Source organism: Euprymna scolopes, chromosome 26 (genome assembly GCF_053919585.1).
Source record: "Euprymna scolopes isolate OS-2025 chromosome 26, ASM5391958v1, whole genome shotgun sequence".
NCBI lineage: Eukaryota > Metazoa > Mollusca > Cephalopoda > Sepiida > Sepiolidae > Euprymna > Euprymna scolopes.
The window spans coordinates 108886892-108902179 of record NC_136507.1 but is presented as its reverse complement, the minus strand read 5'-3'; the positions used below and the strand labels follow the sequence as shown (position 1 = coordinate 108902179).

At 32.8% G+C, this 15288-nt stretch overlaps 1 protein-coding gene across 1 annotated transcript in view; it reads right to left on the bottom strand.

Moving 5' to 3' along the window:
* Positions 1 to 15288, bottom strand: part of LOC145248359 (guanine nucleotide-binding protein-like 1) — a 342841-nt gene that overhangs the window by 13568 nt on the left and 313985 nt on the right. Inside the window, exons 11-12 of the mRNA XM_080110280.1 lie at positions 6219 to 6384; positions 2958 to 3098 (exon numbers count right to left, since the gene is read on the bottom strand). Coding sequence (XP_079966406.1) covers positions 2958 to 3098; positions 6219 to 6384 — 307 coding nt within the window. The remainder of the gene's footprint in view (positions 1 to 2957; positions 3099 to 6218; positions 6385 to 15288) is intronic.

Below are 15288 nucleotides of genomic sequence, written 5' to 3'. Positions count from 1 at the left end.
AAAAACATTTCTAAATCCCATAGAAAAAAAACATTTCTAAATCCCATAGAAAAAATAACATTTCTAAATCCCATAGAAAAAATAACATTTCTAAATCCCATAGAAAAAATAACATTTCTAAATTCCATAGAAAAAATAACATTTCTAAATCCCATAGAAAAAATAACATTTCTAAATTCCATAGAAAAAATAACATTTCTAAATCCCATAGAAAAAATAACATTTCTAAACCCCATATAAAAAATAACATTTCTAAATCCTATAGAAAAAATAACATTTCTAAATCCCATAGAAAAAATAACATTTCTAAATTCCATAGAAAAAATAACATTTCTAAATCCCATATAAAAAATAACATTTCTAAATTCCATAGAAAAAATAACATTTCTAAATCCCATAGAAAAAATAACATTTCTAAATCCCATAGAAAAAATAACATTTCTAAATCCCATATAAAAAATAACATTTCTAAATTCCATATAAAAAATAACATTTCTAAATTCCATATAAAAAATAACATTTCTAAATTCCATATAAAAAATAACATTTCTAAATTCCATATAAAAAATAACATTTCTAAATTCCATAGAAAAAATAACATTTCTAAATCCCATAGAAAAAATAACATTTCTAAATCCCATAGAAAAAATAACATTTCTAAATCCCATATAAAAAATAACATTTCTAAATTCCATAGAAAAAATAACATTTCTAAATCCCATAGAAAAAATAACATTTCTAAATTCCATAGAAAAAATAACATTTCTAAATCCCATAGAAAAAATAACATTTCTAAATCCCATAGAAAAAATAACATTTCTAAATCCCATATAAAAAATAACATTTCTAAATTCCATATAAAAAATAACATTTCTAAACCCCATATAAAAAATAACATTTCTAAATCCCATAGAAAAAATAACATTTCTAAATCCCATAGAAAAAATAACATTTCTAAATCCCATATAAAAAATAACATTTCTAAATTCCATATAAAAAATAACATTTCTAAACCCCATATAAAAAATAACATTTCTAAATCCCATATAAAAAATAACATTTCTAAATCCCATAGAAAAAATAACATTTCTAAATCCCATAGAAAAAATAACATTTCTAAATCCCATAGAAAAAATAACATTTCTAAATCCCATAGAAAAAATAACATTTCTAAATCCCATATATAAAATAATAATTTAAAAAAAAAAAAACAATGGAAATAAAAATGAAAGTAAAAGACGACAGTTCAATCCAGACTTGGAAAATCACCATGACTTGCATCATCCGCTTAGTGCGGATTGCGAACCAATGTGACTTATATTTTGCTGTTCCTTCCAATCCAAAGCAAGTTGGTTGATCGACGTCCAAATGTTGAGAGAAGTTCAATCAAAAACATTTTCTCTCCATCTTTTCCTTGGCGTTCCTCTGCCTCTTGCCTTCTAACATACCCTCAAAGCATAATTTTGACAGGCCAGTGGTTGATTGTTTGATATGACCAAAAAATTCAAGGGTTTTACTTTTGATTTTATCAAATAGAGGGGATAGGGAAATAGTTAGACAGAGCATGTATATTTTGTTTTTTTGCGATCATGCAATGTCCATAATGAAAGGCATTACGTGATTTTGAAACACCTCAATGCGATTGTCTAGTGGTTTAGTCCATGTGATACAATAAAAGTCATATAAAACTACTGGGAGGACATAAACTTTTACTTTAACAGTTATCGGCACCCTTTTTGATTTTAGAATGGTGCCATGTTTTTGAAAAACCACCCAATCCAGCCCGCTTCTGTGTTTCAATGTTGTCTCGTGATCACTGGAGAAAATCAGTTTATGCCCTAAATAAATGAATTGGGTGACCTGTTTGATGGGTTTACTGTGAATAGTCATGTTTATGGTAAACTGTGATTTAGCTGTAGCCATACATTCTGTTTTCTCTTGGTTTATTTCTAATCCTATCTCTTTTGCATTCTTTGCTAATACATTAACAAAAACTTGAAGTTTATGTGTGCATTCATTAACAAGAGCAACGTCATCAGCGTAGGAGAGGTTGAAGAGGATTTTTCCACCTATAGAAAAACCGCTTTAGCAAGTCTCGTCTGTCTTAAACATAACAGCAGCTAGTGCAATACAGAACAAAATTGCTGAAAGCATATCGCCTTGCTTTTTTTGATGTTTACAGAGCAGCTAAACCCAAGGCCTGTTTTTATAAAAGCCTGTGATACGTTGTAAAGTGATTTTAAAAGATTAATGTAATTTTTGTTGAGAGGGGTTTTGTCTAAAATTGACCAAAATTTGTCTAATTTGATACTATTGAAAGATTTTGTAAAATCGATAAAAACGATGTATAATGGTTTATTAAACTTGATTGTTCAATGAATTGGCTAGGGGCAAAAATCTGTTCGACTGTGCTGATTCCAGGTTGATAGGCCGCTTGGGAATCCTAAGCAACTTGAAACGCTTAATAAATACAGTTATTCATAAAATCTGTTCATTTAATCTGCCAGCAACAAAACATGTTTTTTGTCAAACTAAAACACGCCAGACCAAAAAAGATTGCATTTTTTTAAAGTCATTTCAAAACTCTTGAAATAATCCAAACCAAAGGTAATTTTCAAGACAGATGTGCCAATTCTTATGTTTTTTGCAGTTCTTTTTTAGATTAAAAAATCATTGAAAAAAACAAAAAAAAGCAAGCATTACTGAAGTGTCAAATTCAGATATTTGAAAAGAAGAATGCGTCAAAATATGAAAGTTGTTTTTTTTTATGTTTTATCAGGTTGTAAATGGCAGTAGCAGCTCATTCACAAAAAGAAGTAGTAGTAGTAGTAGTAGTAGTAGTAGTAGTAGTAGAACGATTTAATGCAGGGTTGGTGTTGGGGTAATACTTGCTTGTTATTGATTGGACAAATTGTAATTAAAAAAAAAAACTATGGCAGCCACTTTAAAAGACTGACCTTTGGTTTTGCTGTAGTTTGGTGGCCGGAAGCAAAGACAAAGACGACCCTCAACAGCAATGCGTAGCAGGTGGTTGGCCGCCCGGTACAAGTCTGGACGTGCAGCGTGGGCGGTCATGTAACCTCGTTTTTTGGCCCAGGCTGTAAAAAGAAAAAGAGAAAGAAGAAGTGCTGTCAAACGAGGACAGAAAACGGAATTTAAAAACAGCACACAAAAAATAAAAACAACAAAAAAAAACAATGAAAATTAAATTAAGGAAAACAACAAAACCAGACTCAGCAGAAAAAGGACATAAAATCTATTTTGGGAGATTAAAATAAAATCGGGGAGACACATTGGAGGAGTACAAAATAAAAATGGCAGGATTTGTTTTTGATTTTTTTATGGCAAATCAACCTTTTTTATTATTTCATGTGGAAACATTTTTATTCCAAATGATTCATTTGTATGCAGTTAATTAAACAAGAACATTGAGGACATTGCAAAGGCTGCTGCAAAGAAGGTGGGTTACCTCTATCGAGCTAAAAGACTACTCCCAACTGAGAGTATCTTGTACCTCTACAAGGCCACCATTCACTCACACATGGAGTATTGTTGCCACATCTGGGCTGGTGCATCTACCACTAGCCCATCCCTCTTGGATAGGGTCCAGAAAAGAGTTTTCAATCTAATCGGTCCCACTTTGTCAACTAAGCTCCAACCCCTGTTCCATCAGCCATGACTGGGTAAAATAATTGATAACTGCAGATGATGGTGAAAACTGAGTACATTTTGATTATTTAAGAGGACAGTTCAACAATAATTTGTTTACATCATTGTGTTCCACAGACGGGTAGTTGTTAGAAAGAAACTTTGTTCAGTTTAATTTTAGGTCTAGAGAGGAAGGAAGGAAAACTGTTTACAATTGCTGTAACTAGACGAGTATTAGCTGTGAAAGGAGGTAAACCAAATATTGGAACACGAAACCAGCACTTATCATAAAAGTGTTATTTTTATTCCTTAGAAATGTGAAAAAATATACAATAATTGGACATATTTCTCACTAAACGTAAGCATAAAAGAATGCCAGAAATCAGAATACATGGACATATTGAAAAGTCAGTCATGCCTGACCAGGTATCAGTGGCCACATTTGGAAGAAAAGGGAAACCAGTTGTACTTGAATAAACAGTTCAAAATTCTTGAATTCAACATAAAGCTTCCCAAGTCTTTACTAAAGAAAATCGGTGATTGTATTTGGTAAAATATTGTTCAACTTCAGTGAATAATTGGATTATTTGGATTCTTCAGATTAATATTCATTTAATGTATTTTTTCACAACATTTGGTCGATTTAACCTCCAACCTTCTTAAGGCGTACTTTGTTAAATTCGGAAATCTTTCTGTCGAACTTGGGAATCTGCATAGATTTTAAACAGAAGGACCTGTGGCACAGTGCATATAGACTTCAATAGATGAAAAGTTTAATCCTCAGTGTAGGCGACACTCAAAATACAATTGTGAATCACTTAGGACTCCTACCAAATCATGGCTGACAGTAAAGAGTTCCGTTTAAAATTCTATGCGAATTCCAGAGTTCAAAAAGATATACCTGAAGACGGTCAGAGGTTACATCAACCGAAACGTGAAAATAACACTCGAGATGAGAATAGTAGTTTGAAGAATTCAAATAATGCAAATGATCAATACTTATCTAACAAAATTCAGAAACGTAATTTCAGTGATTAACTGACATTTTGACAGCATCAAATTGTTGATCATGTATTTTTCTTTCGGACGTCACCGTGTATTTGAATCCGGATTCTTTCAATTTCTTTCTAATTTGTTTTAACATCCTCCTAATGATATTCTTGATGAGCAGTGCACAGAGAATCACTCAATGTGGAACGCCTCAAAACTGAGCACATTCTTTCCTGATGATTCCATGTCAGTGGACTGATATGTGAGATCATCTGTTGGTGAAACTTGCATCAGTTGTTTCTTCTGATATAACGAGCAAATCTGAAATTTAATAACGCAGTGCGGATTCCAAGTGGATTTGTGTCTCCTTTATGAATATATGGGTACAGAATTATCCATAAGTAATTATTGTGCAACAAAGATGGTAATAAGGTCAGTTTTTTTTTTCATGGAAATCGCTCCAGACAAAGAATGAAGCCACTTAATGCAAAGAGCCAAAAAAAGTTCAGCATTTGCCCCCCCCACCACCAACCCATTTAGCCCCAAAAGTCTCCAGGGGACATCAAATCCTGGTGAAAATGAACAAACTGTGCAGTTTTAGGCCTTAACATATATAAATTTGAGTTCTGCATCATGCAAAAAAAGAAATTACTAAGTTCATCATTTGCCCCCTCCCCCATTTAGCCCCAAAAGTCCTCAAAGCCTTAACATATTTAAATTTGAGTTCAGCACCATGCAAAACTGCTAAATAGACATACACAGAAACTTTTGGACAAATATGGTAAAATAGTCCCAAAAATGGAGCCTCTGGGGTACATCCAAAAGTTATTGTGAAGTATAGACAAACAATATATATATATATATATATATATATATATATATATATATATATATATATATATATACATATATATATATAGAAATCAGTTAGTTACAACTTTTCAGAAAGTTTTATAAAAATCCAAGGCATCAATTTTTTTAATAAACACAAAAGTGTCAATTTTAGCCATTTTAACCCGAAAGGCAACCCTAAGGGATCAACCAGAGTTTTTCTGGAAAATACGTTCTGTTACTTTTTTTTACTCATATCATGTTTAATGTTTGTGCAAAATTTCAAAAAATTCCAAGGTGTAGTTATTGAGAAAAATGTGGACGGACGAACGGACAAAGGTGAATTTACAGGTCCACCCTCCTTTTGTCGAGGGACCAAAAATATTACATCAAGATCAAAAACTAACCAACAATTAGTGTTATACAGATATATTCCAACCCAGAAAACAATCATTTTTCTCCCTTTGTCAGGAGCATTATTCATGGAATGTGAGGACTAAAGGACAAAATAATGGAAGCAAGATTTACAAGGCTGCTGACAATAAACTTGAGGTCTACTTTCTCCTTTTCAGTTTGTCATGAAAACAAGACGACTGATAAGAAAAGTACAAAAAATTAGAAGGTGAAAACTGCTAACAAATATCTTACATTGCGGTTTTAATAATTTGTGAAAAAAAGCTGCAATAGTAAAAGATCCATCAAGAAATTTTTAAAAAGTCAAAATGAAAAAGAAAAAAAATGTCACTGACCTTCACAGATCTCAAAGGCTGACCATTTACCCTGGTATGGCCGATTAAGTTCAACTGTTGGATGTTGAAGTTTGAGAATTTTGACCAGATTGACCCGTTCAGCCAAATACATGAGTGGACTGTAGGGTTCCCTCACCTGGGCAATTGGGTAAATACCACACAGGATCTGGGGATCAAGACAGAAGAAAAACTCAGAAAAAATCATTTCAATGGAACAGAAGTGGGAAAAACCTTGTCATATTTTTTCTCTCCACATTTTTTTATATTCATTCACTGTCTGTGAAATTTTTATTCATTTTGAAACTATAAAATTTGTCTTTAATCAATTTCACTAAAGCACAGTCGAAGATCCTCCAGCCTTTCACTCCCTTCATCTTATTCACAGTCACCCATAGAATTTCTTTTACAATTCTTAGAGCAGAGTCAGATAGTGCTTCTGCAAATTCCAGATTTTCACGATTTATAGCATTTCCAAGCATCCCTCTTATCCTGTTCATTAGTTTGTATCATATTGGAACAATTTAGCATTTCTCTAACATTAACAATGGTTAGCCACTCGTGAGAGACGATGAGAGAAAGAAAAATAGAAAAAGGAAGAAAATTTGGCACACCAACAGAAGAATGTATATATATATATATATATATATATATATGTATATGTATGTATATATATATATATATATATATATATATATATATATATACACACACACAAGCGGTGGGTACCCGGCGTTGCCCGTGTGTTTGTAGGTGTGTGTATTAAAAAAAAAAACGTTAAAAGAAAAATGAAAGTTTTAATAGGAAGATCGGATTGAACCCCGAAGCCTTGACGCAAAGGTGGAAACAAAAGGGGAAAAATAGGCAACCACCTAGAAATTGAGAAGCGTGTTAAATTAAGGGTCATTACGATGACATATCATTTTTTAAAAATTACTGCGGGGCAGTCTTTTGGCGCTTGTTTACTTTGTTTCAATGTGGGTCAGTTTTGGCTTCCTGAAGATGATGGGGGTGGAAATCAGCCCCCCATTTAAAGGGGATATTCCAATCGGACGTTCGCGGTCATCGCGCCACAAACGATGCCTAGCGGTATTTATTCACCCTCCCCCCTGGCAAAAACTGTGAACCAAAACTGAAAGTGAATTCCTGTCAAGGACGGATCAGGAGTAATCGTATGAACATATGAAGAACGGTCGATGGTGACACCAATAATTGCCGGTGTCGCCCGATCCATGCCTTACTGTAAATCAGTCACAGTTAGTAAAGAAAAAAACCTCATGAAACACAGAGAAAATGAAACTCCATGGTGGAAAAGAAAAGAACGTTGCATAAATACAGTTGGATACGTAAGTAGTAGTTGTCGACTGTAAGAGTTTGTTGTAAAACATGGAATCCATGGTTAGTTTGTTTTGTTTATCTTTTTTAATAAACGCGATTTTCTCGGTGTAAACTGTAAACGATAATGAAAAAAAAAAAAACAATAAAATAAAAACTAAAAAAGGGAAAGATGGCGTAAGTACCCATTGGATTAGGTAATAAAAGAAAAAGAAAAATATATAAATAAAAAAATGTAAAAAAAAAAAAAAAGAAAAGAAAATGGAATAAGTAACTGTTAGAATAGCTGTATGCCAATCCACTTTTTTTTTAAGCAACTACGAACACAAACTGGTGTTTTCTCGTAATTTTCTACTGTGAATGGTCGAGTCCTGTGTAAATGGGTGGCGGTGGAAGGAGGAATGTAATAAAGAGAGAAGAATTTACTACTTCCATTGATCGTAAGCGATTTTTGCAGCGAACTCTCATCAGATGAAATATAGGAATCTACGATCAACAACGTTATGGAAAGCTAATATGCCTGTAAAACACCTCAGATATTGTGCTGCAGCTTGTGTGTAATAGATTTGCATGTAATGTCTCCATTTTTAATCCTATTAAGGTCAAAGTCATACGGGAAAAAATGAGTTCATTTTATATATATCTATATATATAAAAATGTAATATTTGGTTCGTTAAAAGTGAATAAAACCATATTTCTACGTTACCAATTTATTTGAAATTTTCAGACAACCCATCTTTAGAGTCGAGGGATGTTTTTATGTTATTAAAATAAATTTACCTTGCGAATTATTAAAATATTAAATAAAATAAGTATATTTTCGTAACCGTTAGTGCGAAGCTATTTTGTTGATAAAACTGAACTTCCGGTTTGATTCATTTCACAGCCACGAATTCACGAAACGAAGTAGATTTCATTTTCTGTTTACTCGATAAGTAAAAAAAAACAAAAAAAAAACATAATTCATTTGTTTATCTTCCAAATTTTTTAATTTAAACATTTTTTCTTTATTATATAAGGCAAAAAAAAAGTTTGTCGCTTGCTTTTTGAGTTTTTTTTTGTTTTTCGATATAAAATTGGTTGGTAAAAGTACAGGTTTTTTTTACGGATTAGTAACTTGCTTAAATAATATTTGGTGCTAATGCAAAGAGTGGTCCGCGCTATTTTTTAAATCGTATTTCCAGGTTTAATTAAAGTTTTATTATATGTTTTTTTATTCAATTGTAAGGTTAAAATACAGATTAGGTAAAAAACACCCTCCCCTCCCCATGTTAAGAATGGCTTTTTAAATAATAACGTTATTATTTCAACACGGATCACTCTCTGCATGAGTACTGTACTTTCACCTAACAATTTAATAAACAAGACATGGTACTTATGCAGAGAAAGTACCATAATAATATAATAATAGAATAATAACGTTATTTAGAAAGCCATTCTTAACATGGGGAGGACGTTTTGTTACTATTCCATACTTTCACCTAACAATTTAATAAACAAAACATGGTACCTATGTAGAGAAGGTACCGTGCTGAAATAACGCTATTAAGAAAGCCATTCTTAACATGGGAAAGGGAGAGTGTTCTGTAACTATTTTATATTTTCACCTAACAATTTAATAAACAAAAGATAGTACTTATGCAGAGAAGGTACCGTGCTGAAATAATACCGTTATTTAGAAAGCTATTCTTAACATGGGGAGGGAGTTTTGCATCTATTCTATACTTTCACCTAACAATTTAATAAACAAAAATAGATAGTATGTATGCATAGAAAATACCGTGCTGAAATAATGTTATTTAGAAAGACATTCTTAACATGGGGATGGTATTTTATAACAATTCTGTCCTTTCACCTAACAATCTAAAAACAAAACATGGTACTTATGTAGAGAAGCTAACCCACTGAAATAATGACGTTAATATTTAGAAAGCCATTCTTAACATGGGGATAGGGGTGTTTTGTAACTATTCTGGACTTTCACCTAACAATTTAATAAACAAAAGTTAAACTTAAGCAGACAAGGAACAGTACTGAATCATTAACACTATTTAGAAAGCCATTCTTAACATGGGGAAAAGAGGGTGTTTAGTACCTATTCTGTACTTTAACCTTGCAATTGAATAAAAACATATCATAAAACTTTAATTAAACATGGAAATACGATTTAAAAAAATAGCGCGGATAGCTCTCTGCATTAGCACAAAAAAATAAATAAATAAATAAATAATCCCATATTTTAAAAATGTAAATTCATTTATGTACTTACAAATTTTTTAATTTTAAATTCCTTTATTTATGTTAAGGCTTTTCCCTGATGAAACATTACGTTTTAATTGTTTAGTTTCTTTTCACGGCATTGTTTACATAAAAAAGTTTGTTTTAACTTTTTCTAAACTGTTTCATTTTTACGACATGCCTCAACGTATTATAAACACCCTAACATCCCCATGTTAAAGAAGAAAAAAAAAACACGCCCTTCCATAAACCTCGAAAGCCGTTCTTAATATGGGGAGGTTGGGGGTGTTCATTCCGAAAGCCGTTTTAACATGGGGAAGTTTAACGAAGTTGCTATACAAAAAAAATTACATTTTGGTACTCCTTGGGCGTTGAGTTCCATGGCGACCAGCAGAAAAAAATAATAGTCGCTCCCTTAGTCCCCCACCCCACCCCGCATGTAACATCTTTTATTTACTGACGTTGCCGTAACTAAACGATTATTTGTCACATTTACAAACATTTATTTATTTATTTTGAAAAAAGTTTTACTTTTTATGAATATTAAAAGAAAAATGAGTACTTATACAGAGAGTCATCCATGCTGAAATAATAACGTTATTATTTAAAAAGCCATTCTTAACATGGGGAGGGTGTTTTGTACCTATTCTGTACTTTAACCTTGCAATTGAATAAAAAAAAACATATCATAAAACTTTAATTAAACGTGGAAATATGATTTAAAAAATAGCACGGATCACTCTCTGCATTAGCACTGAAAAATGTTACTTTTTTTTCTTTTTTTTTTACACAGTGATCACCAGTTATCAAGGCCCGGAAGCCACTCAGGGATAAGGGTTATTGTAAGTACATTACATTAGTGTGGAGATTTGATGAAGTGTTTACTTAAGGGGGCGGTTCATTAGGAATTTGTTAACGTTGGACTTGAACACATCCAAGTTGTAGTCCTAACTAAACATTTATTAATGATTTCTCACTTTTACAAACATTTGATTTTAAATTTCTTTTTAAATGACGACTTTTATCAGTTAAATTTTGTAAATATTCCCCCCCCCCAATGGTGTTTATTCCGAAATCCGTTTTTAACATGGAGAGGTTGAGGGTGTTTATTCTGAAAGCCGTTCTTAACATTTGTGGAGGTGGACCTAATGTAAAAAAAATAAATAAATTTAAAAAAAAAAGACTAACTCATTTACTGATAACTTCTCACTTTTACAAATATTTTTTAATTTACATGCGCGGATGAACAAATTGTTGAAAAGTGCGAAAACAAAACATTTTTGTAATAAACTTCGGGAAAATTTTTTCCACCTCCACAATTTTCTTTTTTAAATGACGACTTTTATTGATAAATAAATTTACTTCTCTGCCATGGGCACTGACCTCTCCTTTTTTTTTTTAATAGTATTTTCGGGTGGGTATGCTGACAACAAATATCAGTTAAATTTTGCAAATAGTCCCCCCCTCCAAAGGTGGTGTTTATTCCGGAAGCTGTTCTTAAGATGAGGAGGTTGGGGGTGATTATAAGGTGGACCTAATCTAAAAAAACAAACAAAACAAAACAAGTTTTTTTATGCGCACATAAGCAACTATTTTTTTTATTAATTTATTTTTTTACTTTTTTTTATTTAAAAATTAGTAAATTTCAATGAATAGAATAATAAATCATTTATCATTAATATGTGTTTTTGGTTTTATGTTGAATGAAACTTTTTTTTTTCATTACAACAATAATGAACCAATTTAAATCTTCCGGCATGCGTTTAAGGGTTACGAAATTATCAATAAATCGTTTAGTTACTAAGCCAACGTCAGTAAATAAAAAAATGTTACGTGTGCATGCGTTAGCCTTGACTAGGGGGGGGTAAGGGAGCGACCATTAAATAATTATACTGGTCGCCATGGAACTCAACGCCCAAGGAGTACCTAAAGTGGCACTTATGCACTTATGTTATCGTGCTATTTTTTAAAATAGTATTTTCATGTTAAATTCAAATTTTACAATATCTTTTTCTTTTATTAATTTGTTAAGTGAAAGCACAGATAACCCGGTCGGTTTCTAATGTGAGGAAAATCTAGCCCCCCCCCCCCAAAAAAAAAGGGGTACTCTGGGTAATAACAAAACATTAAAATTACCTCAGTCTCAAAAGATTTCTTCTCTACTGAACGAGGAAAAAAATGATGAAGTGTAGTTCACCTTCTGTTTCTCTCCCCTCTCTCTTCCTCTCTTAATATCTCTATCCATCTCTCCCTTTCCCTCTCTCAATCTATCTTTCTCTCTATATCACCCTCTCCATCTCTCTTTGATCCTCTTTCTCTCTCTAACTCCCTCTATCTCTCTCCTTTCCTCTGTCTCATCCCTCTCTGTTTCTAACTCTCCCCCTCTCTCTGTTTATCAATCCCTTTATCTCTCTATCTCCTTCTCTTTCTCTATTTTCCTCTCACTTTCTCTTTTCTATCTATATATCTTCCTCTCTGTCTGTCCATCTCTAATCCCTCATCCTATTTTAGTCTCCTAAATTAATTACAGTGAATAAGGCATTGTCAAAACATGGATAAATCCTATTTTAGTCACCTAATTTACTGACTGTGAGAATAGAAGTTATTTGGAAATTACTGCTACCTTGAACAGCACCAGAAGTAACTGGTAAAACCTTTCTAATTAAATTGATTTTGGCAGCCAGTTCGTAACAAAATGACATAGCCTTAGGCCTTGCTGCATGAGGAATACCTGCGACCTTGCTGCCAAGTAGAAGAATTATTTATTCTACTTTAAAACATTCAATTTTTCAAAAATCTCATGTTCGACATCTCCAAAACATCCAATATGGGGAAAAATATTGCAGAAATGCAAACTTATTGTTTAGGATGAATGCACAATGGTACGCAAAAAATCACTTGAGGCTCTTGGTCGATCCTTGCAAGATTTGCGTGGCAATGTCAGACCATTTGGGAATGCAGTAATATTGCTTGCAGGAGATTTCAGACAAATGTTACCTGTTATTCTTCAATCAACACCAGCAGATGAAATAAATGCTTGCCTCAAATACTCTACTTTTTTGTTCCATGTGAAGACATTAAACTTAACTCAAAATATGCATATCCAGTTGCAGACTGTTCGATCCACACAAAATCTTTTGCATCACTTGTGGGAAATTGGGTACGAAAAAGTGCCAGCTGATCAGAGTTAAGGGACAAATTCTTTGACTTTTAACTTCTGTAATTTTATTTCATCAAAAGAATAGTTAGTTTAAAGATTTTTGCAGATATTCAAATTATAAGAATTCCATTTGACTGAGTGAATGAGCTATTCTTGCAGGTCAATACAAAGATGCCCATGAACTTAACGCTATTATTCAATGTAAAATTCCAAGTGAGGTAGTCAAATACAAATCCATTGACACTGTTGTGAAAGCAGATAAAGTGGTTAATTATCCAACAGCTACATTTGCCAGGGATGCCACCGCATGTATTGCAACTAAGATTTGGTGTACTAATTATCATGTTGTGAAATATAAACCAATCCAAACTTTGCAATGGCACATAGCTTGCAGTAAAAAAAATTAACAAACAATATCATAGAAACAACAATCTTAACAGGACCTTTCACAGATGAATATATCTTCATTCCATGCATTCCTATGATTCCACCGGATACACCATTACACTTTAGGAAATTGCACTTTCCAATTTTATTGTCATTTGCAATAACCATCAACAAAGCACAGGGAACAATCTTTACAATTGTGGATCTTACAGTTACACACTGACTGTGTTTTCACATGGACAATTTATGTTATGTATTCAAGTGTCACCAAACCAGAAAATCTCTATATCAGCTAAGAAAATGGAACAACAAAAACTGTGTACCCATGCAAAATGGAAAATTAAACCTATAAGACACATGCTTTTTCTCATTTTGGAACTTTTTCCATTGCGCCAATTTGAGCCACAGCAACGCGTGGCAAGGTACAGCTAGTATATATATATATATATATATATATATATATAATATATATATATATATATGATAATAATAAATCATAATATATATAGAGAGAGAGATAGAAGAAGAAGAAGAAGATAGAAGAAGAAGAAGAAGATAGGAAGATAGAAGATAGAAGAGAAGATGGATAGAAGATAGGTAGAAGAAGATATATATATATATATATATATATATATATATACATTTTTTTTTTTTAATTCAATCTTCACCCCAAATAAGGTAAGTGCCACTTTGAAGTAGGGAACTACTATCGGGGACAATTTGCGGGGGCATCATGAAGGGAGATGAGTAGCAAGGTGTTTGTTCACATTACACTTGAACTTCTGCATATCAGTACAGTTGAGAAAGCAGTATCCTGGAACGGGAGTTCCAAAGACTTGAAGTTCTGGGGAAGAAACTATTGGAGTAAAAGGCTTTCTTACACCTAGGGATCTCTACTGTAAAGGGGTGGGATTTAGTTGCTTGTCGGGTTTGTCGAGGGTAGTCACGTTGAGGAGGTACAAGTGCTTGCAGTTCGTCAGAGCAGCCACCATTAAAGTATTTGTAGAACAGGCAGAGTGATGCAATATTTCGTCGATGGGACAGAGGCTGAAGCTTAGATGACAGTTCAGGACCTATCAGGTTGGTGACTCTCTTTTGAACCTCGTCTCGGAATGAGAGACTAGCAGCAGATGCACCAGTCCAAATGTGACAACAATACTCCATACATGGGCGAATGGTGGCTTTCTAGAGGTATAGGATACTTTCAGGTGTAAGTAGTTTTTTAGCATGGTAGACAGAGCCCATCTTCCTCACAGTGGCAATGTACCTTGTGTTTATATTGAAATTCACAATAGTTTGCTGTCACACTATTGTCATTTCCCTAACAATATCCATATTTGTTTTTGCCATCTCTTTAGCTATCTTGAATGCATTTTCTGGTCATCTGTTTACAAATCTTACCCAGCTTCTGCCATGGCTTTGTAGATTGCTCTACTTACCATTCTTTGCCATTTGATACATATTCATAAAATCTTTTCAACAATCAACCACTGTTTCCACTTTTCTAAATACTTTATCTCTAAACTTGGGTGTCATATGTTCTTTATTCAATGTCCATATCTTATCTTATTCTTGAGATAAACTTTCTCTACCTTTTAAGCTTTATTCAATTTTTAAGTTGAAATTTTTTCACCAAACATCGACTTCAACATTTCATACTAACACAACCTGTTCCATTTTTTTCTGATCCAAAACATTTTATATTTTGAATTCTTTCCCACAATCATTGGCAGATTTACCTCTCCATTTTTTGGACATGACAAATCAATAAATCCTTTCAACACTCTCACCTGATTTTTCATATTATTTAGACGACTGATTTTATTTTCAGTGTTATTTTCACAACATTTCGGCCAGCGTAACCTCCGACAATCTTCAGATGTATCTTGTTGAACTCTGAAATCTTTCTATCAAACTCGGGAATCTGCTTAAAATTTCGAACAGAACCCTTT